This window comes from Pteropus medius, unplaced genomic scaffold (assembly GCF_902729225.1).
Source record: "Pteropus medius unplaced genomic scaffold, Ma_sr-lr_union100, whole genome shotgun sequence".
Taxonomy (NCBI): Eukaryota; Metazoa; Chordata; class Mammalia; order Chiroptera; family Pteropodidae; genus Pteropus; species Pteropus medius.
The window spans coordinates 61,720,603-61,746,378 of NW_024349800.1; the positions used below are offsets into that span (position 1 = coordinate 61,720,603).

The 25,776-nt window shown below is 45.4% G+C and overlaps 1 protein-coding gene, 1 non-coding gene and 1 pseudogene across 2 annotated transcripts in view; 2 read left to right on the plus strand and 1 right to left on the minus strand.

The window, feature by feature from the left end:
* MBOAT2 (membrane bound glycerophospholipid O-acyltransferase 2) overlaps nucleotides 1-25,776 on the plus strand; it is an 84,636-nt gene extending 58,860 nt beyond the window's left edge. Inside the window, exons 5-13 of the mRNA XM_039888097.1 lie at nucleotides 3,782-3,837; nucleotides 5,115-5,169; nucleotides 9,986-10,169; nucleotides 11,360-11,552; nucleotides 11,909-12,012; nucleotides 14,577-14,641; nucleotides 16,012-16,144; nucleotides 18,420-18,571; nucleotides 19,836-25,776. Coding sequence (XP_039744031.1) covers nucleotides 3,782-3,837; nucleotides 5,115-5,169; nucleotides 9,986-10,169; nucleotides 11,360-11,552; nucleotides 11,909-12,012; nucleotides 14,577-14,641; nucleotides 16,012-16,144; nucleotides 18,420-18,571; nucleotides 19,836-20,061 — 1,168 coding nt within the window. The 3' untranslated portion in view covers nucleotides 20,062-25,776. The remainder of the gene's footprint in view (nucleotides 1-3,781; nucleotides 3,838-5,114; nucleotides 5,170-9,985; nucleotides 10,170-11,359; nucleotides 11,553-11,908; nucleotides 12,013-14,576; nucleotides 14,642-16,011; nucleotides 16,145-18,419; nucleotides 18,572-19,835) is intronic.
* Nucleotides 72-190, minus strand: LOC120622636 (5S ribosomal RNA). The gene has a single exon (XR_005658500.1). It is a non-coding gene; the product is annotated as a 5S ribosomal RNA (ribosomal RNA).
* Nucleotides 17,592-17,709, plus strand: LOC120622507 (uncharacterized; annotated as a pseudogene).

Sequence of the window (25,776 nt, forward strand, 5' to 3'; positions counted from 1 at the left end):
GCAACCCTTGGTCGACCTCACAGATTGCAAGGACCTTGTCAGCTTGCAATCCCTTATTTATTCATTTTTTACGCCTACAGCACCTGGTCTTCCTAGGCGGTCTCCCATCCAAGTACTAACCAGGCCCGACCCCACTTAGCTTCCGAGATCAGACGGGACCGGGCGTGCTCAGGGTGGCGTGGCCGCAGACTTCCTGGAGCATGCTCAGCCCCGACCTCCACCTGGCTTGCTCCCTGACTCACGTTCTCTGTGTAAAGGTCACCTTCTGGGTGTGGCCAGTTCTCTCCCATCTCCTGGCACGGCTTCTCCGCACTGCTCTGTTTCATTCTGCCAGGCACTCAGTGCATTTGGCACACCTTTGACCCGTCTGCGGTCTCTCTCTCTTACTCATATCCTGGCACTCCCTCTCCCTCGACCCGCTTCGTTCTACTGCTCGGCGCCCAGCAGCATCTGGCACAGGTATACTCACCCATTGATTCACGGATCATCCATCTCGCTGGCGCAATGTAAATTTCATGACACTCGTGCACGGCTGCACCTCCAGCATCTGGTGCACTGAAGGTGCTTATCAAACACTTGTTTTCTGAATGAGGGAGTAAAGTGAATGAATGAATGGGTGGCTGAGACGCCGATGGCCTTTTTTATGGCATCTCGCTGCGGATTCATTCAGCATTAGGTGTGTGGGGTTTATTTGGCTTCAGGGGATTTTTGGTTTATGGAGGAAAGAGACTGGTGTACTTAGAGACGGCGGTGTGGGCAGTCAGTGGTTTGCCTCTATCGTCATTTAACTTATCCCCTGGCGGCGAGCGGACCTTTTACCTATAGGTGCTCGTAGCTGCTTCGGAGCGTGAATAGACAAACATCATTAGAGTTAAGCAGCGAGATATTGCAGCAGCGAAGAAGGCAGTTTGATTTTTCTCCTTCGTTCTCTAATAATGTTTAACTACAGTCAGGTTTGACTGCGATAGAACTAAATCCTGTTATTCTTTGCAGAGAAAAAGAAGGCATGTAAATTTTTTAAACTTTTGCATCTTTCTTTTTTTTTTTTTGACAAGTCTTCTAGTGTTTTACATCAGATGGGTATCTTTTTTAATATTACCAGAAACCATTCCATCAAAGTGTTTATTTTGGGCAGTCACATGCCCATTCCCGGCAGAGCGCCATGGGGGAGACGTCTGGAGTTCCCCCTGAGTGCAGTGACGTCGTCACTGTTTAGAAGGCGCGGTGGCTCCATCCTGTCACTCAGAGGAGGTGCCGTAGCCGTCTGCTGCCCCCGACCCCTGGGGACACAGGGAGAGCTTTCAGGTTACCTCAGACTTCCTGGGACCCCGGAAGTGATTAGGTATTGGAGACTCCACTAGATCCAAAGTCAATAGGTAATTAAAATGCCAGTAAAGGTCTAAGTGAAATAATTATGTGAGTCACTCCGATTGTCACCGAAACGGGTTTTTACGAAGGAAATGTGCCGTTAGGAAAACCTAGTGCAGTTAGTCTCCTTGAGAATGGTGCACAGTGCTGTCGGTGGTCTTCACCCTGGGTCCGCTGCCATGAGTTGGGGTGTGTCCCAACTTCCCCATCACTCCTCTGTCTCCCACTCACCCTCGTGAGAGACCCTGCACCCGCCACAGCCGGCAGAATGGGAACCGCATGGGGGAAGGGGCCGGGACACCGTGGGTGCCACGAGGGTGTGCTCTCACGTAGCCCCTGCTGCGTGGGGGAAGGGGGCCGGACACCGTGGGTGCCACGAGGGCGCGCTCTCACGTAGCCCCTGCTGCGTTTTCGGAGCATCTTACGTATGTACCTAACGGTTTAGTGTGTCACCGAGTCGACGAAATAAATAGAACAATTATTATGTTTTAAGGTGACATGTGAATTAGAATTTAGAACTGAAGGGTGTTTTATAATTCATCGGTGAACTAAGGAGATTTAAGGCAGGGCGAGAAAACGATTTCTTTCTCCCAGAGAAATGGAACTTTAGGGCATTTTTATAATCCTCGAAGGCATGTAAAACACCTGGCAAAGCTGACCAGCAGCTGGGGGCTGGTGAGAGCGGCCGGGCTAGGCTGGCTGAGAAGTGACTTCTGGAGAGTGAGCGGGGTGGACGTAGCACTCAACGTGAGGGAGCCCAAGGGGTTCTCCTCCCTTAGTACTTGGAGTTTCAGAGTGACCGTCATCTGACAGTTTTTCATGAGGTCTTGCCTTGTAGGTGAGGAGAACGAGCTGTGAGGTCATTGCCAGTGGTGGGAACGTTTAAAACAAACCCTTTGACAGTGCTGACATTGTGAGAAACCAGCTCCTTCTGTGTTTAAAGGGTTCGTGGACATTTGATCCAAAACGTCCACGAGGCATTTGGCCCACACCAAAAGGTCTTTGGTATTTGGTCCTGTCAGAAATGCCCACACTTAGAAAACGTCCCTGGGTTAGATAGCCCATAATGCTTATTTCTACTTCTGGTTTGCAGCATCAATGCATCAAAATACCATTATGTTTTATTGGACCAATAACTGAGTTGTGGTCGTATGGCCAACAGTAACCCTACTTGCTCTGTAGCCTAGCTGGTCATGGCACATGGCGAGAGGCAGGTGGATCAGCGTGGACCAAATGTCCCCATGGACGTTTTGGACAGGATCAGGTAGCAAGTAACAGTTTTCGGGGACCTTTTGCCATGGAACGCGTGTCCGTGTGGATGTTTTGGACAGGACCAAATGTCCTGCAAGGTTTTAAAGATGCTGGCGCTTTGCTGAAGGTGGTGGGGACACTGAGCAGTCTTGGGCTCTGAGCGGAGGGCCGGTTGCAGGCCGCACTGGACGGGATGGGGTCTGAGCCTCCTTCTGCCCTCATCCTCGGCTGTCGTCCTTCCCTTGGCCACGCTAGGGCGACCGCATACTCCAAGCCCAGAGAGTGCTCCTTCTCCCTGCAGGCGAAACGCTGTGTCCTGCTTCTGTTGAAATTCCAAAGCTATAAATGAGTAACTGGTTAACTGCTCCTTAATGCTGCTGTCCGAAAGCCGACGTAAGAGCTGAAGGGCGGAATGGAGCCAGGTAGTTTTCTTCTGCGGGTTCATTTTTCTTTTTTCTTTTTCAAGTCGTCCATTCGGTCAGAGATTATAAAATATGTTAAAGAATATTGCCACTTTCTTCCCCATATCATGATTTTAAAGTCTTCTTTCCTTCAGCGTGTGCCACGGTTTGCCGGCCCGAGGTGGCTGTCTCCAGGGCGAGGGCGTCCGTGACAGGCCGTTAAGCCCTGGGCGCCTGGCTCCGGGAGTGGGGAGGTAGACAGCCGCCTTTTTCTTTCCCCCCATTTGGCTCCGTTTCACATTTCTCACCCATGCTCCTTTAATATGCTCCCCGCGCCCCCTTCCTCAGGCAGCTTACTCTCCACCTTTTCACTGAGCTCCGAGGCACAGGGCAGCTGGCCTGTCCACGGTCGTCCGCAGGTCTGACGCCTGCGTGGCCCTGTCCCCCGCCCTCTCCCCACCTGGTGTCCCCTGCATGAAGTAGGATGAGGCGGTGGGGCTGCACCCTCGCCCATGATGGCTTTTCAGGATGAGCTGCTCCATGTTGCTTCGTAAAGCGATGCGCAGGTTCTCCCCACACCCTACCCCTAGGAACAAACACGCGGCCCCCGAGTTACCTCTTCGAAATCCCTTGGAGGTTATTTTTGAATGTTAAAAAACTTCAGGAGTTTGTAGTCATATAAGCAAAATAAACTTTTATTCCATAGCAAGTATTATTTTAAATACACTCTTTTAAAATATTTGTTTTTTGTTTTGTCACAGCCCAATGATGATAATTACCCAGAAGATCACTAGTTTGGCTTATGAAATTCATGATGGTAAGAATGAGAAATTAACTTGTCATCACTGAAAGAAATTATATTCAAACAATCTTTTGCTTGAGAGATTATCTTAACTTTTTGTTCTTTATTAGAGGAAGGGTAGAGATGAGGTCAGACGGGAAAATAAATAAGTATGCATAGAGTTATTAAAGTGTGTTTGTTTTTCTTCAGGATTTTATCTTAATTTTGCATTCAATTCAGTGACAAAAGCAAAGTAAAATAGTGTGATTCAGTCATATGACCCATATTAGTGACAGTTTAGAATAGACATCGGGTCTAAATCAAGTTTTATTAATTCCTGCTTCATTTCTGTGTTCCATTTTTATTAAGATTTTTTCCCTTGGCCCTTGTCTCTTACACACACACATATATTCTTAGTGTAAGTATTTATATATCTTTTATTTACAAATATTCATATTTTGCATCTTCAGTGAATGGACACCTTGCCAGAGGAAATGCTAACAGTCAGGACTCTGGGCAAAAGAGTTGGTCTGTGGTTCATTCAAAGGCCGAAGGAGCACCCCATTAGCACCCCGTTAGCACCCCGTTAGCACAGACATTTGCAGTAGCCAAGGGCGCTTCATGGATGAGTTTTTTAGCCCATTCTGTGCCATCTACTAGGGAAGACCTACAAATATTCTTAAGCGTGTTTGCTTCTTAATCCAGTCCTCTTTTAGTCTTCAAATTGGGTTAGGATCTAGGAAGTTGATGTGTAATCATAATGTCCTCTCATTTTGGGGGGCGGGTGAGGTAAACGGCTGAAGAAGGTGGAAGTGTACAGCTCTCGTTTATTAGAGTCACGTAGGAGGAAATCTTTCCTTCCGTAGCACTGATGTTAGTCATTTAAATCACCCAATAATAGAAAAACTTAATGCCCCTTTTTTGAAAAGTCATAGCATTTACTGTTAAAAATGCCAGCTTTTAGGAATTTTTAAACTTAACGATTTCCTCTAGAGGAGTCATATTATTCGCTGGCGTGTGCTGTTCGTCTCACACAGACCTAGACACGTTGGACTGCATGGTGGCTGTTGTCTTACGCAGATGTTGACGTGTTGGGTTTCACGACGGTCCTTCGACGAGGTCGAGCCTGTGTGGCGATGAGAAAGAAAGGGACCGATCTTAGCAAACATGACAACAACTTTGGGATCACAGCGTGAATTGCCAATGAGAAAGTGACGAAACTGTGAATGGGGAAAAATGCCATTCTTTTCTTTGGAGACATCGTAACTGATAATAAACCATAATTGATAGGAGTACCGATTTTTATTTCTCAGGGATGTTTCGACAGGACGAAGAACTGACCCCATCGCAGAGAGAGTTAGCAGTAAGGTACGTACCTTCTAACTGTATCCTGCCATGGTTCACACTGTCCCTGCCTGAGACACACATCGCTCATGGCCAAAGCTCGTCCTTCTAGAGGTTCTTCGTGAAAACCAAACCCTTCTCCCTTTGCACACCTCCCTGGTACCAAATTTTGCTAGACTAGGCGAGGCATCCCTTCTAAGGCTCCCATGGCGCCTTGAATATATCATCATACAGTACGCACCTCCTGTGCACCGTGAGACTATCTGCCAAGCTTTCTGTCTCCTCTAAGGCTCTGAGTTCCCTGACGACAGGAAGATCACAGTCTTCATGTCTGCCATAGCGTGATTAAGAGTAATAATTGCAGCTACCATTTGGAGACCAATAACTCGATGACGGGTTTTCAAATAATGAAGAAGTAGTAAGACATTCTCATTATTATTTGTGGAATTCATTCTGAGATAGGCTTCTGCTTCATTTATTATAGGTGCTCTGTTGACTAACCTAAGGAATAGCTTACTGTCTTGGCGGGATCTACCTTAATCCAGTATAATTAGAGATCAAATACACATTTTATTTAAAGAAAAATGTCTTATGAAGCACCTTGTTTCCTGAAAATCTAGAACTAATAAATGCATGGCTGTCAAGAGAATGAGATTAAGCTTGTGATAGTAGACAGACCTCACCCCCTAAGTGTTCACCTTTGATCCCAGGTAGCCTGTCTTGGGGATCTTCTTATATTTTCTTTAAAATTGTTCTATGGGCATTCTCTGTAGTCATTATATGTCAGGAAATACATGCCTGAACATCCTGAGCTGAGGAGAGGTTAATTTGATCTCAGTTCTCTAATCTTTATGCCTCCGTGGTCCATCCCAGTGACCACTCAGTAGAAGCTCAGCGCCCATTTCCCCTCGGCCTCTCACCTCCTACCTGGCAAAACCCCAGACCTAGTTAATTCAGCTCCCTGCCTACCTGAACCGTGGAAGAAAGCAGAGCGGAAAGACATCCAGTCTTGCCGATGGGACTCATTTTCAGTTTGTTACCCCAAATTTAAAACGATGGCCCTTAGTGTTGCCGATGCTTCTACTGCATCTCCTGAGTCCACTCACTTTTCTCACTCTCTTGTGAGATCATATGTTCTTTCTCCTCGAACCTCCAACTCTCCTCCTTCATGCTCAAGACGGTAGCAGAGTTTATTTTTGGAAGAAGTAAAGGCAACTCTACTTCATTCTGCAAAAAACAAATCTGGCTTACGGCCCGTATCTGTACCAAACAGCATCCTCTTTCCAGAGCCAAGTATTAATTGTCCATAATCCACGTGTCCCCCCCCGCTTCCTCATCTCCCCTTCTCTCCTCCCCCCACTGCAGTTAGGTTTCTGTCCCCACTCTGGTCTGATAGCATCCTTTCAAGGTTGCCCTTATTCAGTGCCAGCCTCAGTTTGCACGTTGCTCGACCTTCAGCAGCACTTGACCCAGCTGGTCACTTGGTCCTTGAAATAGCTTCTCACCTGCCTTCCAGGACACTGCGTCTCGTGATTCTCCTCCCGCCCCGCTGGCCGTCTCTCCCCGTTATCTTTGCTGAATGCCCCCCTTCTCTTACCACGAACCCTTCGCGTACTCCCTGGCACGGCCGGGGGACCCGCACGTCTTCTCCAGGCGATCACACGCGGATGCCGTCTACGTATCTGAGGTCTCCCGGCTTCATATTCCCACGCCGCCCTGTCCCCTGAGCTCCGGCCTCACATAACCAGCTGCCACTTCAGCCCCGGGGCCAGGACGGTGAATTGGTGCCTCAAAGAGAACACGTTAACCTCAGACTCCTGCTTCCTCTCTCCCCTCTCCCCAGCCCGTTCGTTCTTCCCCCTCGTCACCCACTTAGCTGATAGTGGTGCCGTTTGTCACTAGTGACCCCCTTGTTGCCCACTTAGCTGATAGTGGCGCCGTTTGTCACTAGTGACTTAGGGTGTAAACTTAGGCAAACTCCGTTTTCCTTACCGCAAATCCGCTCTAGCAGGTCGGCTCTTCCTGTGAAACCTGTCTCTGGTCTGACCTTGACATCTGACTGTCTCTTACGTGACCGGCGTCTTACCGGTCCCATGAGAGCCCAGCCCAGCCTCGTTTTCGGCATGGTCTCCGGTGATCGCGTCCTAACCGGGCTCCATTGTCCCCCCTGCTGTCCACAGTCTGCTTTCCACCCAGTAGCCAGAGACCATTTTAATGCGTACTGGGTTATATGATTCCCCTCTGCTGATGAAAACCCTCCAGTGGCTCCTTTGAGAATTGAGAATAAAGTACCAAACTTCTGAGCACCTCATACGAGGCTGGCAGGAGCTGGTGGCTTCTGCTGTCCCTCGCCCGGTCCGCCTGGAACTACACAGGCATCTGCATCTGGAACACCTCTTCCGACCCCGCTGTTACACGCTAGCCCTCGGCCTGCTGTATTTTTCTTCATACTATGTCTTACTGTCCACTGGTACGTGTTTGTTCATTTTGATTGTCCCTCTCCCTACCCAAATGTAAGCTCCGTGAAGACAGAACTTTGTCTTGTCTATCATTGCATCCCCATTACCTAAATAACAGGTCACCACCAGGGACAGTCGTGCTCCCAGGATGCATGTGACAATGTCTGGAGCCACTTTTGGTTGTCACACATGGGGAGGAATGGCTCTATTGACAACTAATGGATAGAGGCCAGGGTTGTTGCCAAACGTCCTGTGTGCACAGGACAGTCCCCCAGAGCCAAGAATTCTTGTCAAAATGTGTCAGTGATGCCGAGATTGAGAAGCCCTAACCTAGGCCAATGCATAGTTGACACTAAATAAAAATTAAGGATCGAAAGAACAAATTTTCATTTAATGTCATAAGTGAAGTATTATAATTATATTTGGCTTTCATTTTAATCACGTATACTCTAGTCACCTACCGCAGCCCCTAAAAGACTTGTCCTTTGATATGACAGTTGAGGCGAAGATTACTTCAGCAAATTTCATGGTTCGGAGTTATCTCCTGTCCTTGCGATTGTGATACATAGTTTGCCTTGGGAAGGCTGAGCTGCGCTCACAGAAGCTGCCATTGTTTTGGGGCCTGAAATAATTGGTGTTGAAAATAGAACTTGTTGTTGGCGCACAAGAGGTCCCTTTGTGACCGACCGCAGGGCACGTCCCGGCGTTCGAGCCAGTGGGAAAGCATTTCGTTTCAGCATTCAGTGGAAGGAACTACATGAGAAAATCTACCCGAAACATTTTTCTCTCATCAATTTTGAGTCCTAAAGAGAAAATACTTAAAGTTCAAAACACTTTTTAGCGTAGAAAAATAATTCTAAACGAATCGGAGAAGGCGTCGGGCTGCGTGGTGACCCCACGAGTGTCAGGTGCACAGGAGGTGCTGCTCCCTCCCCAACCGTTTCTCATAAACACGCGTCTCGGCCACACAGCACGTCTGTGCTGCTTCACGAGAGGAAGAGGAAGTAGGGATTGTAACAGGTTAGAGAAGCTGCTGACGGCTCCCAGGTGTAGTTGTTCTTCTGTTTGTGATAGCTTATAGTTGCCGGTGGACAGCAGACTTGATAAATGGAGCTGGTTTTCAAAAATAAATAAAAACTTCCACTACTAATAATTCACTTACATGGTAGTGTGTACAGTCTGCAGATTCTCCTCTGTCACTAACCATTTTCACGCGGTTACCTGCACTGTCTCCTGTGACACTAACCATTTTCGCCTGGTTCCCTGCGCTGACAATGCCTGGTAAACTTTAGGTACCGTGTGCCATTTGTCGGCCCTCGAGGCAATCGAGTCGGAAAAGACGTCCTTGATTCCTTTCTATCTGACACCCACACCCAGTCCGTCAGCAAACTCGGTGGCTGTACAGCCAGAACATGTCCGGATGCTGTCTGCGCACCCGGCCCCCGCCCCCGCCCCCGCACTGGTCCGAGCCTCCGTCACCTCCTCCCTGGAGATCGCGGCGCCTCCTCACCCGCCTTCCTATTCCCACCTTTCCCCAGTCCGCACACCCAGGGACTAGAGCAGTTTGTTCGAAACCTAAGTATTTCAAAACAGTCCTGTAGTTTTTCTTCGCATTCAGAAAAAACCCGAAGTTCCCACGTGGCTAGTAAGACAGGCCCCCTGTGATCGCACCCCGGCTCCCTCCCCCGCCCCTCCTGCCTCCTTGCCCTGGTTCCGTCCAGTCCGGCCGCACCAGCCGCCCTGCTGCCGATGCCCCGTCCCCAGCCCGGTTCTGGTCGTTCCTGCTGCCTGGATTCCTTGCTCTGGGTGTTCACACGGCTCCTTTGCTCACTTCCTTCTGGTCTCTGCTCAAAGTTGCCTCACCCGGGAGGCCTTCTCTGGCTTCATGATATAAAACACCCCCTTTTCTTTGGAGCACTTAGCATCTCTGAAGATATTCTATACGTTTTTTTATTATCGATTTTATGCAGCTGTTAGGTATGTTCTGTGAATGCAGAATTTCTGTTTTTCTAGCTGCAGAATCGCTAGACTCTGGCGCACGTGGGTGCATAGTTGGCTCGCACATAGATATGTTAAATGAGTGACTAGGAAGAGGTGATTCTTTGTGCCTTGTCCACCTTGGGTGTGTTTCCCTGTGAGAAATTAAGTAGAAACTCTTCATAGCTGCTCATAAAGCTCTGTAGAGAGACTCTTTTATCCATAAATACCGTCGCGCATTCCCGCGTCCCAATCTTTGAAAACTCTTGTCGTCTGGATGCAAACGGAAGTTCAAGCGCGTTGTGTTTTGGGAAGGGCAGGCGCGGTGAGGCAGGGGATCCTTCCTGTCGAGCTGCTGCAGAGCGCCCATCACGTCTCACAAGTTTGCTGTGTTTCCCTCGCAGGCGCATGCCCAGCCTCCTGGAGTATCTCAGCTACAACTGCAACTTCATGGGGGTCCTGGCGGGCCCCCTCTGCTCCTACAAAGACTACATCACTTTCATCGAGGGCCGATCCTTCCATGCGACGCAGTCGGGCGAAAATGGCAAAGAGGGGCTGCACGGCGAGAGGACAGAGCCATCTCCAAATGTAAGGTCGCGAGCCGCGTCCGCAGCCTGCGCCGCGCGCCTCGGTTAGCCTGTTGAGTTAAGGCCGCTAATGTTGTCCAGTTTTGAATGTACCCATCTACTTCTTCAAAATCTTTTTTTCACGGGAAACGGCTTCACCCGGTACCTAGGAGTGATGCCTCGTAGGCGGACAGTCATGAGGCCGCTTAAGAAACTGTGCCGAGCTGCTTTGCGAGGATGACGCTGTACAGTCACGCAGAATGTTTGATGAGCCGGCCTGATTTTCCAAGCTTCTTCCCTACCTCTGCCTTTTGTTCCAGCAAATTCACAGTGTTCGCTTTTCCTCTCCTGCTTTCCTCCCCTCATCCCAATCAGGGCCAGTTGAAATCTTCCTCCTCTTTAAGGGCCGACCGCAGACATCACCTCTTTCCCACAGCCGTGAAACGTAGCCGTAGCTAACACTCGATCACACCTCTCGTCTGCCAGCACCCCCATGAGCACCTGCGCAGTTACTGTGTCAGCCCCCACAGTGAGCGTATGGGGTCGGTGCTGTTAACCTCACCCTTAAACAGACGAGGAAACTGAGACTCAGAGGCTGAGTAGTTTGGCCAAGATCCCGGGGCGGCGGGCGTGGGACTAGAATTCAAACCCAGGCGGCCTGCGCCTCCTTTTGAACTGCTGGGTGCCTGGAGCTGCTGAGATACTGCTTCGTCAAGAAAGGCTGTGAGACCTTGTGTAGGCGAAGTGTCTGCTGGGTTTGATCTGATAGAATCTAAGGGTCCCATGCAAACGAGGCCAAGCAAAAAGTCTAGGAGACAGTCCAAGGCGGGCTCGTGTGTTTCTCCCAAGTACGGGGCTCGAGGCGAAGGCTGGCCCTCCTTCCTAAGTGACCGTGAAGCAAGGAGTGAATGAGAGGTGTGCGCCCGTTTGCAGAAGCTCTTAGGTTATCACTTCTCTGCCATGTGGCGCTGTGTTCTACACCCACACAGCGCTTTTGTCTTCATGCTATTACTCAGTGCGAATTGAAAAATTTCTTTTCACACTGGGTTGGATCTCAGACTCGATATCGGGTATATTCAGATTTCTTCCGTCAATGACTTTGTGTCTCCAGGCTGACCACCTCTTAGAAGTCTCATCGCCGTGAGAGAGAGCAAGGGTAGTTACGGACAGGAAGGTGCATTCGGTTCACGATGTCTTGTCTTGCCCTTCCAGACAGCGGTGATTCAGAAGCTCTTGGTCTGCGGACTTTCCTTACTATTCCACCTGACCATCTCGAACACGCTGCCTGTGGAGTACAACATTGACGAGCATTTCCAAGCTACAGCTTCGTGGCCCACCAAGGTCCTCTACCTGTATGTCTCTCTTTTGGCTGCCAGACCCAAATACTATTTTGCATGGACGTTAGGTAAGTAACACGTGAATAGACTTTTCTGTTATTGTGTAGCCATGAAGTGTATCTTATTCTACACATAGCTATAAGACTGCCCCCTTGAGGACATATAGTTAAAGACCAATTAGAAAAATGAGAGTCATTTATGTATAAACAAACCTTAGAACTCATGTCCAAAATATAGGGATATATCCTAAAAACTGTTAGGATATTCTAAAAACTGGGTCAAGGACTCTTTTATTAAATACTAGATTAGAACGGCAGCAAATCTACTTTTGCTATTTAAGAATAACATGCACCTTCTGGGAGAACATGGTAGATTGTTATGTAGGGTCTTAATGCTTTTTTTTTTTTACTTTACTTTACTGTAGCTGATGCTATTAACAACGCTGCAGGCTTTGGTTTCAGAGGGTATGATAGAAATGGAGAAGCTCGTTGGGACTTAATTTCCAATTTGAGGATTCGGCAAATAGAGGTACGTAATTCGTTAAGAAGCTGGTTACCATATGCCATTCGAAGTTCCGTCATTTGTTTGCATCGGTTATGGTGTGACATCCAAGAGTGGGATTAAAGGATTTCTAGGACTAACACCCATTCTTTCATTTAACCGGTATCTACTGATTGTTAACCATGTGCCCAGGCCCTGGGCATCTGGGGAATAAGATAGGTATGATCTGGGCCCTCCCTGACATGCATCCAGTGGAGGTTACAGGACCGCAGGAAGGTAGGTGATGCTCAGAGAGGTGGACAGTGTGTGCGTGTTATTAGATGATCAGAATCCATCTTAGACGAGGAAAGTGTCCTGAAGGAAATAATCTCGTAAGCTGAGTCCCGACGAAAGATACAGGAAGTGGCCGGGCACCCCGGGCAGGGGAGAGCAGCAGCTGGAGAGAGTGTGGCTCACAGAGGCTCACCGTAGCGGGCAGTGACAGATGAGTCTGGAGAGATAGTGGCCAGGCCAAGGCCAAGACCGTACGAGAGGCCACATAAAGAGCTTTAAACGCTCGTGAGCGTGATGGCACGTTGCGGGTGGGTTCTGTGCCTCACGCTCTGTGCGAATCTCATTGGGCTCCTGATGGAACAGACCAGCTGGAAAAGCACGTTTTTAAACAGGGGTATCTGAGTATCGTATGGGTGCTAGAGGCTGTGACGAGGTTATCGTTCATTTTGTCGGGTCTGATCATGGTTTTTTAAAAGTCCTATTTATTGGATGTAAATTCTGAATTATTTACGGATGAAATAGGATGTCTGGTATTTGCTTGGAAATACTCTTAATGTCAGTTATAAAAATGGAGAAGGGAGGGAAAATTGCTAATTGTGGAAGTCGGGTGATGAGTATGTGGCAGCGTTTCTCACCTTCGGTTCATTGTTACGGAGCCTTCTGAGGCATTTTTTTCCTAATCACCCACCATGAAATTTTAATAGCACAGATGTACTGTATATCCATTTGTGTACTGTATGTAATATGTGCTTTATATGTAAAAAGAGTACGTTGTCTTGGCTTCTTAAGAACCAGCTCTCGTCCTCATCGGGGCGATATCACCCCCAGTGAGAAGGGGTGATTACACCCCCCATGAGTGTAAGAAAAAGTATGAAGAGAAGAAGGGACTTAATTTTCCCGAAGAAGGATGTGGGTCTCGGTGTCAGATGCTGCTGAGATGTCCGGTGGGATGAGGACTCACAGGTGCCATCGGCTCTGACAGCTGGCAGGTCGCCGATGACTTTGGTGATAGGCACAAGAGAGGGAAAAGCATAAAAGCTAGATCGTACAATTCTTAGATGCTGTTTACCCATGAAGGGAAGGAGGGTAGAGATAAGGCAAGAGCTGAAGGAGCAGGTGATTGGTTGAAGGAAGGATTTGTGTTATAAATGGAGAGACTGAAACGCCGGTGCTGAGTGGAGTATTTGAAGAGGGAGAGGATGACTAGGGCACGGAGAAACGGAGACTTCTCCGTGGACGAAGCCCCTAAGAAGATGGACAGAGGGGATGTGATGCCGAGGACAGGTGGGCAGATCGGCCTCAAGGAAGAGGGACCACTTCCGTTGCAAAGGCAGGGAGGGGTGGAAGGTAAGCATGGGTGCTGCTGGCTTGGTAGTGTTGTTGGTGAGAATGTGGAGTCCGGTTTCCGACATCTCTGTAAAGCAGGAGGCAAAGTTCCTCATTGTGAGGGACAGAGGAGGCAATAGGACCAGGGATACAAGAGTGGGAACGTTCGAAGTATCGGACTGGACCTTGTGACATTGCTGACGTTTGCCTGGCTTTGAGTGCTAAAAGGAAAAAAAGAGACAATTTCACATGGTTCGGTTCGATAGCCATTTTCAAGAAGAGAATGAACTGTCTAGGGGAACAGATCGCTTGGTAGGTTGAGGGCCCCTGGACACAGAGAACCGTGAATCGATGACAGCAGTCTCGAACGTGCGTGACATACTGCATTCAGATGTTGTGAATAGGGAGGATGGCAGTTTGGTGATCTGCACCTAGGATTTCGATAGGTAGGTGAGTTAAAAGGAAAAAGAAAAGGCACCTGAGATTTTGACGAGAGTAGCAGATAATGGGGCACAGGACGGCAAGTGGCGAGAGGCCGGTGAAGACCCGAAAAGGAGATGGTTACATGGCGAAGAAGTGGAGGCCAGGAGAGCCAGGGTGGCCTCTGATCAAGGACAGCTTCCCTGGGAAGACGGTGGCGCCAGCAGGCGTGGGTTCCAGGCGGGGAGGGGAGGGAGCTGAGCAAATGCGACTTCAGGGGCCATCCATCCTCAGGAGAGGGTCGTTTGCATTCTCCATCAGATAATTTCATGACACCCCATAAACGTTAACGTACAGGAGAAAATGGCGGTGATCCATGTACCCGTAGATGTTCCCCACAGTCAACAAACTCCTTTGCTAGCGCGATGGTACCGTGTCAGAGAAGCAAGGCACAGGGCATCGCTACGCTACGTTGTCAAGTTAATTTCGTTTTAGCACAATAAAACGTTATTATTTCTACTTAAAGCTTCATTATTTTGTTGGCCAAAGAAAAAAGTTCCTTTGTTTTTCAGATGTCAACAAGTTTCAAGATGTTTCTTGATAATTGGAATATTCAGACAGCTCTTTGGCTCAAAAGGTAAGGTCCCCTCGGGAGCAACCTTCAGCTGTGCTTTGGCCTCTGACACTTGAGACCGAGCTTCAGATTCTTGATTAAATTAACAATGTGGCGAGTGACACCGTGACGTTGGCATTCACCAGGAAACATTGTCGACCTGCAAAGCAAGGTCGTGAGTGTAGCTGTCGCTGACCTCTCAGCCTGCCTGAGAAGGCCTCTCCCTAGGTCAGACCACACCAGGGTCCTCCTGCTCTCGCTCACTGGAGATTTTATTGAACCAGAACGTCACTATACAACCACTGTACGTACGCCCTAGATTTTATAGCGCGATTCCAGTTGCAGATATTTCAGATCAGCAGGTCTTTATATGTTAGACACAGGGTACAAAGATGAGTAAGACAAGAGCCTCGGCCTCTGCAGTCTGAGTTCAAGTCTTGTTCAGAACACGGCAGTGCAGGCTACACGTGCTGCTCCCTGCAGCCAGGGTGGTGAGAGGGAGGGAGCCGGGGCAGTGGGGGCCCAGACGGGGAAGAAGGGCTCGCGCTGAGGTTCATGATCCTTGGGAATTTGTCAGGTGGATGCAGGAGGTAAAGGCGGCCCGGACAGAGATAATTTACAAAAGATGAAATTAGGAAACTCACAGAAACTCCCAGTGATTCTGCCTCACTGTTCCCAATGAGACATAAGACAAAATGCCCTGTGTGGAATCTATTTTATAAATTTCCTCTGTCATAGTAGGTCTTTAAGCCCCATTCTATGTATAGCAACCTCCTTTTGTAATATCCTTTATTTTATGACAAGTCGAATATCTTTCTCCCTTGGGATAAGCTAAATCTATTGTCATCGCTTCATGTCATCGCCTCGCAGTCCCCCAGTGGCTGCAGATTTTCTGAGCTAGTCTTTTCTGTCATTTTTGTTGTCGTAATTAAATTTTAAATTTGATGACTTGAGAAAAATCTTATTTTCGTCTGAGGTTCCTAACCTGTTACAAGAAAACTCTAGACCAAGCACGGCCTACTTGCCAGAAAGATTAGTCTTATTAGATCAGTTAGAAATTCTTAATGTTATTAAAAAAAAATAAAATAATGTAAAATAAAAATAACTTGACTATTAAAGTTTTTTTTAATAAATAATACAGAATCTCAAACGCTAGAAATGATCATTTTAGCTATTACTTACACCAGTAAGAAGATAGGAGTTAAATTTATTTTCCTAAATCTGCCACTGTATAGCTGTGACCTCCCCAAGGACACAGATCACGTTACTGCCTAAGACAGGCTGTGGCGATTACCCTGGTGCCCCTAAGACCTGTCGGGTAAGGAACGACCGCTGTGGCTTCGTAAAGTCTAATCACACACTCTTCTTGGCTCCGTGCATTTCGTGGTTCCCAGGGTGTGTTACGAACGAGCCTCCTTGAGTCCGACCATCCAGACGTTCATCCTCTCTGCCATCTGGCACGGGGTGTACCCCGGATACTACCTGACATTTCTAACAGCAGTGGTGATGACATTAGCAGCTCGAGCGGTAAGTATCCAGAGTTTCGCTTCATACCTCAGGGGCCGTCTCCTCGACCTGGGACAGAAACTGAGTTGAGTGTTTACAAGGCAGGCCCCGGTCAGCTCTCGGGCCGGAAGCGAGGCGTGTGCCCAGCGTGTTTGCCCGGCACGCCACGGGCTCCACGCAGGAGGCACCCACAGGGGGTGCGTCGTTGTCACAGAATTTTTAAGGGGAGCCGAAAACTGAGTTAAAGAAAGATCAGATGGGTAGGTTTGTTTCACAAATGTTTCTGGAAAGCCGTAACCTTTGAGTCTTCTTTTAAATGAAGAGTGGGGTATCGATAGGCCTCGATTAAGTGCATGGGCCCTGCCCGGTGGCAGATGCCGCATTAGAAGCAGGGCACAGCTCTTGAGAGTGTTCACTTGCTTGCGATCTGGAGTCATATTTGGGGGAACAATTGAGAAGTTAGGTTGGCGATATGGCTGGGCAAAGAAGAAGGACGTGACGCGACAAAACGGTGTTTGAACGAGCTGCTTATGTCACTTACGGGTAAGATGGCTTCACCGAACAAACTACCGCTAGTTACTGCATTCAGTTAAGGTACACTGGGGATGTATGAGGGAAACATCACGAAATACTAAGGGCTCACTTTCTGGTAGTCTGGAGCCTAACTGGGGCATAAAGTGTATGCATGTGGCATGTGTGTATGTGTGTGTGTGTACACGTGAACCACAAGGCACATAATGTAGATTCCATGAGTTTTATAGATAGTAGGTGTCGTAGGTGTTTAGAGGGGAAAGAAGCAAAGTCCCTTTTGGCCAGCTTTATTGGAGGTAGGCTCATTCGGAAAGCATGGTTGGATTTGGTCTTTGAAAGATAAAAGTTATTTCAATGGTGAGTGAAGAGAAAATGACATTTCAGGCGTGGAACTGACGTTAGCAGAACTAGGTTTGAAAGCGCGTGGTGTCTTTGGGAATGACAAACGAGATTGAAGCAGCGATCTCCAGCAAGCATAAATAGGGAATAATTCTGGAAAGTCCAAGGGCAGCAGAGCAGGAGAACTTGAGCACCAAACTGGAGAAGAGCCTGATCTTTATTCTGTGTGCATATTAAGGAGTCAGGTGAGGTTTTTAATCGTGGGACTGGAATGCTAAAAGCCATGCCTCAGGAAAACCAATTTGCCTTTGGTTGACAGGAGGGAAAAGAGGGTGGGTGGCTGCGGCAGGGCACTGGGCAGGCAGTGGAAGGAGCCAGATTCTGTCCTGGCCGCTGAGAATGAGGGTCTCTGTGCGGGAGTGCCATTAACTGTACCCCAGAACCCCTCTGAAAACCTCATGTGGCATCCACGTGGTGGGGATGTTTCCTCTATAAACAGACAAGAAAAGTGGGGAACACGATAGAAAAAAAAATAATGTTCGGTTAAGTTACACATTTTAAAACTGAAATGTTCTAGAAGCTTAAAAAAATTAAAATAGTCTACAGCCATGCCACCCTGAACAAGCCCAATCCCATCTGATCTCGGAAGCTAAGCAGAGTTGGGCCTGATTAGAACTCGGATGGGAGACACTTAGGAAGACCAGGTGCTGTAGGCATAAAAAATAAAAAATAAGGGATTGTAAGCTGACAAGGTCCTTGCGATCTGTGAGGTCAACCAAGGGTCGCATCACCTTAAAAAAAAAAATTAAAATAGCGATAATTAGACAAAACCTTTTTTTGAGAAGCTCATCTCAGCTTCCATTAATGAACAAGTAATGTGCATACTCACTTTTTTGGTCATTTTTATCAAATTTCATTTTTTTAAGTAAATAATGCCTGAAGCTCATTGGATACTGTCTGTCACAGATGCAGAAGATGGAAAAAAATAAGGATGTCTCATTTTATATTCACTGCTGTGAACATAGTTAATACCTTGAAAAGATGGGAAATAGGTTGAACTTTATTTATAAACTGTAGTTTTACCAAATAGGGTTGAAAGACCTGTAGAAACAGTGTTCCTAAAAATGTTATTTTGAACTGTTTTTGAAACTTTTAATTTTAATACAACTTCAAATCCACAGAAAAGTTGCAAAGAACTTCTCAGTGCCCTTTGCCCAGATTCCTACATTTTGCCCGCGTGCTTCCTCACCCTTTCTCCATGTATTTTTGTGCACATATGCATTAGTTTTTCTGAACCACCTTTTCCGGTAGTGGCACTGCAATTTTAGACTCCAGCAATGTGTGAGTTTCAGTTATTTCCCAGTCTGTGTACTTTTGTAAGTAGTGTTATCAGGATGAAGCAAATATTCTCGTTTCTTCATTTCAGATAAGAAATAACATCAGACATTATTTCATTGAACCTCCCCCGCTGAAATTATTGTATGATGTTATCACGTGGATGGTTACTCAGATAGCAATAAGTTACACAGTAGTGCCATTTGTACTTCTTTCTATAAAACCGTCATTCAAGTTCTACAGGTAAGTGTTACTCTTAAAAATATGTCAGTGGGAATGACTTCATTTTTTAAAAGCTCTGTGCTATTAGGTATAATCGAAAAGGTCTGCCATCGCCTCATTTCCTGTAGCTAAATACATCATCGGTTATTTTTAATTTTAAACCAGGCAGCCTCAGGTTTCTTTATAGAGTGGTTTCGCTGCTCAGCCCTCGAATGAGAGTCTGAGTTAGAAGAATACCAGCTGGCTAATCACTGCTTCGAGTCTCTCAAAGGTTTAACTAGAAAATATAGCTTTTTTTTTTTTCAAAGAATGATTAACTCTCTTGATTTCTTTATCAAAAGAACATAAATTACTTATATTTCATTTACTTGCTTTTGTTTCACTATCTTTTATGTTTCATTGCTACTTTGTCATCTTTACGTTACAGAAGTTATTGTCTTGGAGTCCATATTTTATTTTTCCGTCTAATTCCTCTTCCTCCCACGTATTAGTGCTGTCTTTGAAGTGAAAAGCTTTATCTTTTCATAGATGCTCCGTTACCCTAGTATTTGGAACGACAGCACAGAGTATATGGTCTAAAACTGTTGAATATGATGATAATCGTGCAGGAAGACATTAAGTAACTTTTGCTAAAATTTCATTTTAACAAAACTGTTACATACTTTTAAATGGAATCAAGCTGTCGGTTGGATTTTCCCCTAGGTTTTTTGTTCACAGTCACTTGAACTTAGTTTAGGTCACATATGATTTATATTTAATTTGGGGAATGATATTTCTAATAATATTTTTAATAATGGGACATTTTGTGGCAGTAATCATCAAAAAGCAATATTGCTTATCTGTGAGTCACTTCATGAGGGTGTTTGTGACTCATTAGGGGACAGTAAGTAGCAGGGAAGGCCAAGGAGTTCAAATCCACTGCTGTCCCTGGTTCTCTTGTTCACTCACTTTTTGATTCTGTGGTTTTGAGGGAGTCCAGATCACTACAGCTACTAATAAGTGGTTTTTGTTCTCTTTAGCCATGGCCTTTGACCCTTACCAAAGAGTGTAACGTGATAGCTGGTCTCAGGCTCGTAACCGGCCTGGGTTTATCCAGAGCTTTGTGAATGCCTCCTGGCGTACACCGTAGAGTTGCATCTCAGGGCGATGGTGGGGGAGGATAAAAGACTAATGCAGTAAATAAACACATCCCGGGGGCGGGGCCCGTGTGACATTTTGACAGGTATGTAGTTATCGAGGATTGTTAATTAGCAAAACTTAATAAGCTTTTCCCTTTTTCTTTTAGCTCCTGGTATTACTGCCTTCACATTGTTGGTATCTTAGTATTATTGTTGCTACCAGTGAAAAAAACTCAGAGAGGGAAGAACACACATGAAAATGTCCAGCTGTCACGATCCAAAAAGAGTGACGAAAGAGAAAATTCTTCGGGACAGAATAGTTGTTCCACGACAAACAATGTTTGCAATCAGAACCAAGAAATAGCCTCTAGACATCCATCATTAAAGCAATGATGGGGGAAACCCTCGACGGCTATTTTGTGTGTGTTAACGGAAACCAATCTTAGCACCTTCTCCAGGGGTTTGGGTTAGTCCGAAAAGGGATGGAGTGCGGGAAATCGGACCGTTGTCGGTGGGGAGTTTTCTGTACACCCAATGGGAAATGGAGTGAAGTAACCCCTCCCATGCCATGTCCCTGTGGGCCACGCCTTATAGAAAATATTTCCATTTTTTCAACGGGCACTCAGGACCTCGGCGTACGTCCGTAGGTCACATGCGTGCCCTGTTGCTGAATGTACGTGTGTACCCCGAGGCGCTGAAGAGATGGAAAAACAACGTGTCAATCCAGATGACTGAGAGAAATCAACTTTTCCCAAATGACTGCCTTGCCTTAAACCATTTCCTCAAATATTGTTCCTACATGGTATTTCCAAGTGTAGTATTGTGAGAACACTATTTCGGTATTTGATGTCGTGTGCTGTAAAGGAATTCTGGAAGGATTCGAAACAGGATATTTAAGGTCGTGGGGTACTTTAAAAACGCAATAAACATCTCAGTATTGGAAGGGTTTTCTTAAGGTATCTCAAGTGACTGCAGGACGCAGTGAAACTGTCAGCAGGGTGCCGAATTATAGGTACCTTATTCCCCTGAGAGTTTAATTACCTTGTGTCAGTCAGAGAGCCCTTCAAGGAAGAATTCCTTAAACGTAACTGAAGGTTGGCAGTGCGATGCTTTAAGCCTATTTTCTTGAGAGAGAGAGAGAGAGAGAGAGAGGATGACAAGGAAGGCAGACAGGCACGAATGAAGACAGCACGACGTGGCCCGGAGCGGGAGGTGGCAGCGGCAGCTGTGACGGGCAGGTGCGCAGGGCAGGGGCCAGGTGCTCAGCAGAAGTGCTTTCCCCCCTTATTTATCTGAGTTTTCTGTCATGATCTAAGACATAAAAATTTAATAACTTTTTAATACATTGGACTTGGAAATTTATCAAGCAAAAGTTATACGGAATTCTAAGAGGATTATGAAAATAATCGCGGTAGATCGCGCGAAGGTTTTGAGTAAGGTTGCTGTCTGGCTAATCACTCTCTCACCCTTGACACTTTAATTCATATTTAGGAAAGTTTTCGGGAAATGAAAACTTAGTCGTTGGGTCCGAACTGCACCTTTAGAGAATAATACAAATTAGTTTCCCAACTCTTAACGTCTCACATTAAAATTTTGCCGTTAACTCTCGTTGATGAGTTTTTGATTCTGTAAGTAGAAAAATATCCTTTTATCTCATGGGCCGTTTTCGCCACAGCGGACCTCACCTGGAGTTGCTCCGAGGCGTCTCCTTTAGCCCCACAGAGTCGTGCGACGCCGCCGTAGCTGCAGAAGAATGGGGTGTGACTCCGGGTGGCGTCGGGGCCTCGCCGTGCATCCTAGACCCTGGGCCGTGAGGCAGGAGGGCGGGCAGAGCCTTCGGACTGCACCTTTATTTGACCAGTTTTTTTGTGGAATTTATTTTCTTTTTGCCTTAAATTATTTAATGAATTGCAAACTGTGTGTCTATGGTAAGTCTCTTTATGTTTGTCATTAATAAATTTGTAAATGAACTTAAGAACAGAATAACTATCTGGCTTAAGCGATGTAGTATTTCATTTAAAGAAGGAAAAGCAAAGGTACTTGGAACTTTTGAGGTCTTCATCAGCAAAAATATCAGTGTACCCTTTTAGAACTTCAGAAATATCTGAGTATTTGTTTATATGAAATGTTTTTATTTTTCTAACGGTAAATTTTTTCCTACCTGCTGAGGTTAGCCATGCTACCTTCTAGAAAAGAATACAGACAGCTGAGTAAACTTTCTTGTTTTCCTCATGCGTTGAAATTAAGCTTGCTGTGTAATGTGAGAGGACAGAACAGAGTAATCAGGAGAAGGATCCGCCTCCCAGAATCTCTCCTCAGTTTAATTAATGCTGCAGAGACTCTAATCGCCATTAAGAAAAAGTAAATAAATTTAGAGTTTAAAAGACAAGTCTAGGCACGTCATAAGTGAAAACAAGAAAGCTTATTAAAACTTGTTTCTTCAGCCTGCTTAGCCATTTACAAGTGATCGTTCGTTTCTATTACCTGTCTTTTTTTTCTCAGCCTGTAAACATGAAATCACTGTTATCTCTGGCTCGGTGATTATAATCATAGCATTACCGTTGAGAAAGCGAGATAATTGATCAATTCAATTGCTTTGAAGATAAATAGTCTGATTTTCTTCCCGCCGGATCATCGACAAGTTTTTTTTGTACAAAATGGCTTTTGGATAGCTTTTCTCTAATCTTGGGAAAGTTATAATCATAAGTATGCAATCTGGAAGAAAAACTAAAGAAGTAATTCTAATTCTCAACTTGACTTTTCTCCTCGAGAAGAAGCTTTGTGCTCTATAAAACGGATTTATCTACTTGGAGTATTGCAAGGATTAACAACACTTCTATTTATAGGAGAAGAATTGGAAGCTGGTATGTCTCTACTACTGTGAAGTCTGAAGCGATTCATTGTAATATGTGCTGCTTTTTAAATCACAGAATAGGATTCAGTGCATATTTATATTATTTCTCCTCTCTTCAGTTGCCTGGAGACCACTCCAGAGATGATCGATCAGCATCACATTTATACTTTTGGTTAGCTGTTATACTACTCAGGGAAACAAATGAACAAAAATAATTATTCCTCCCTCAATTTCATTCTCTTGAAGCAGTTACAATTAATTTAATTCGATGTATCTCAGCTGTCACCATTTTACAAGGGGCTTATTCTCAGTTTTTAAAATAAGCGTTTTTATTGGATCTCTGGGTAATTGGAGAAATTTATTTAACTTCTAAAGTGTCCCGCATGAAAGGGAAGGTTTATTTGGCTTCAAAAATGCCCAGCCGCCACGTATGCCACCACCACGCTTTTGATTAAAAAGTATTTTTGTATGATCTCTGCCATATGCGATATTCACATACAGGATTTCCACAGATACCAATTTTGAGAAAAATTTGTAGTAAAAAGGATGGTTCTAAAAAGTGTAGGTAACGCACACTGAAGGACTCAGCGTGTTCGGCCGAGACCTGGAGCATCCGGCTCTGCCATCAGTGAGCCTGTGGCTCGGACAAGTTACCTGTGCTCTAGACCAAAATTGCTCAATGAGCCTAGAGGGACAGTTCTAAAGGTTTATGGCCAGTGGTGTTTGTCGTAAATGGAAGCTTTAAGCAAGACGTGTAAGAGTCACAGACAAGGGCAAGTTCACAATCAGAATTATTGGCAGTCATTTATTATTGTGCTCAAAGTCATGACTTTTCAAAACGTTTTCCGCAGCAATAGAAAACTTTTCGGTCCATTAAATCAGAAGGTGTGGCAGCGTACTACTTTTCCTGAAGATAGCCCTTAAAATGAATCTTTCGTAATGAAATAGTCTCTACTATGGAAAACGTATTTTCTTTTCGCTTTCACTGCTTTTTTGGTCTCTGTGCTATGTAAAATTGAAGAAGATGTATGCTAAAAAATATTTTATACAAATTACCAATTTCAGTGGACAGGGTTTACCAACATAACTTCTCAAATATTATTTCATTCAAAGATATTTAGAGCATATTTAACTGAGTTATACCTTATTTTAAACTGCGGAAAAATTACATTTTTGCTATTAAAGAAATTACAAAATTTATACTTTTAATCGAGGACGAGATTATACTTAGAACGAAAATCTATTTAAAATTCATACCTTACACATTTTAATTCATATATTCATGAACGGCCCTGGACATTTATACTTTTTGCCTCATTATAAACTGAAATAGTAAATGGTTTTAAGAGTTATATATTATAAGTGAAAGAGAAAATTACTTGAGAGAATAATTGTTTCAAGATGGTGTCAGTGAAGGATTTGTCCCGAGTTTGAGATATAAACCAGTATTTTGTGGTGTTTCCTTCAGCCACTCATAGTCCATCCTGGCCGAAGTTGAACACATCAGATCTAATGTAGGTGCAGAATTCTAAATAACACTGTGAAACGTAATCTTAGCTGCCCTCCTGTACCTTATAGAACTGACAACACTTGACCCAGTGTACATTTACTGAGTGGCTGGTCGTTCGGACACTGAGTTTAGATGCTGACAGTTCTGCCTTCTACAGCCTGTCCACGTAAAGGGGGCTTTGCATCCATGCACTGTCCTAATGCTGAAGGAAAGGATTTGCATGGAAAAGAAGGAAGTCCACTCCTAAATTCGAATTTGAAAGATTAGAATGGAGGAGGTCTCTCCAGGGCGCTTCTGCAGCGCCACCAGTCAAATCTATTTATAGGAATTCGGTATAGAAGAAAATTTAAAAGGAAATTCCCACGCCGGTATTGTAGGAACGCTCTTGCGATGGATGACTACGCCGTGCTTGGAGGTTGCTGGACAGAGGAGGCAGCCAATTCCATTTTGATGGGTGAGCTGCTTAATACTGTTTTTCTATGTTTTAAAATAATATTTATTTTAATAGGTTTTTAACATTATGCAAACCCCAGTAAAGAACTGACAAGCTCTATAGGTCATTCATTGGGAAGACTTTCTAAAATGGACATATTTTTATGCTAATTTGTCTTGCCTTTAAAACTGATTACAAGTCTTTTAGTACACTTTTTATAAAGGAGACCAAACAAACAAAATAACACCCTGAGACTACGGGTTCTATAAATAGTAGTGTAAAGATCCATGCAGAACCGCTGTCTAAAGCTTCCTCAGTGACACACAGGCACGTCTCCAGTCATGTGGGATCAAAGTTTGCTACTATAAAAAGAAATGGAAATATAGTGAAAAACCAGAAGTTATACAGCAACATCAGTGGAATGACTAACCATTTTCTTAACGCGTTAGAAATGGAAACAGTGACTGGCTGTCTTTTACTGGAGTTGTGACTGTGTCCTGCCCAGTCTCTATTTTGGGGTAACTTCTTTAAGAAATTGCTATGTTGATACTCCTTTTTTGTCCTTCCCCGTAGAAGGACACACACACATAAAGAGTTTGACAGACACTTAAAATATGCCTCTTTCCCAATTTTAAGTGTTTTTGATTCTGTATAGATGGACTTGTCAACGAAGTCCGTTTGCTCCTGACTTTTTGTCATGTGGAGAAAGAAATCAAACCTCCGACACAAACGTACGTGTTCCCAACCAGTCTCCACCTTCTGCCGCCGGTATGTGGGTATGTGACTGCCTCTCCGAACCAGGAGGGGCACGACACAAAGCAATGGGAATGGAAGAATGATTCAAGTGAAGCAGGAGCAACAGGGCCACACACAGTGAAAGTGTGTGATTTCATCCCGCCTTCCCGTAAGAGCTGCATCCCGACCCCGCCCGGGAGAGAGGGCCGCCGCACCCAGACGGGAGGAGGCCGGGCGCCGGCGGCCGGTGTTTATAGGACTCACTTGCCTTCCCTGGGTGGGAATAGAATGCGGTGTTCTGTGCTTTTTGTTTTTATTACTCCAAAATATTTTTTTAAAGAAGTGTTATTTTTCAACAGATTCATAAATTAGTTCTCGTCGTATGGTCAATTAAAACCACCTCTGTGTCAGTTACACTGCGACGTGATAATTTCGTAACCACTCATTTTTAGTCTGTGTCCTCAGAGCTGCACTGGTGGCTTATTGCTGGGTTTTAAAGATGTTTATAACTTACCTATGAATGTTTTTTTCTAATTTGTGTGTCTTTAAGACTGATTAAACAGTAGTTTAAAAATA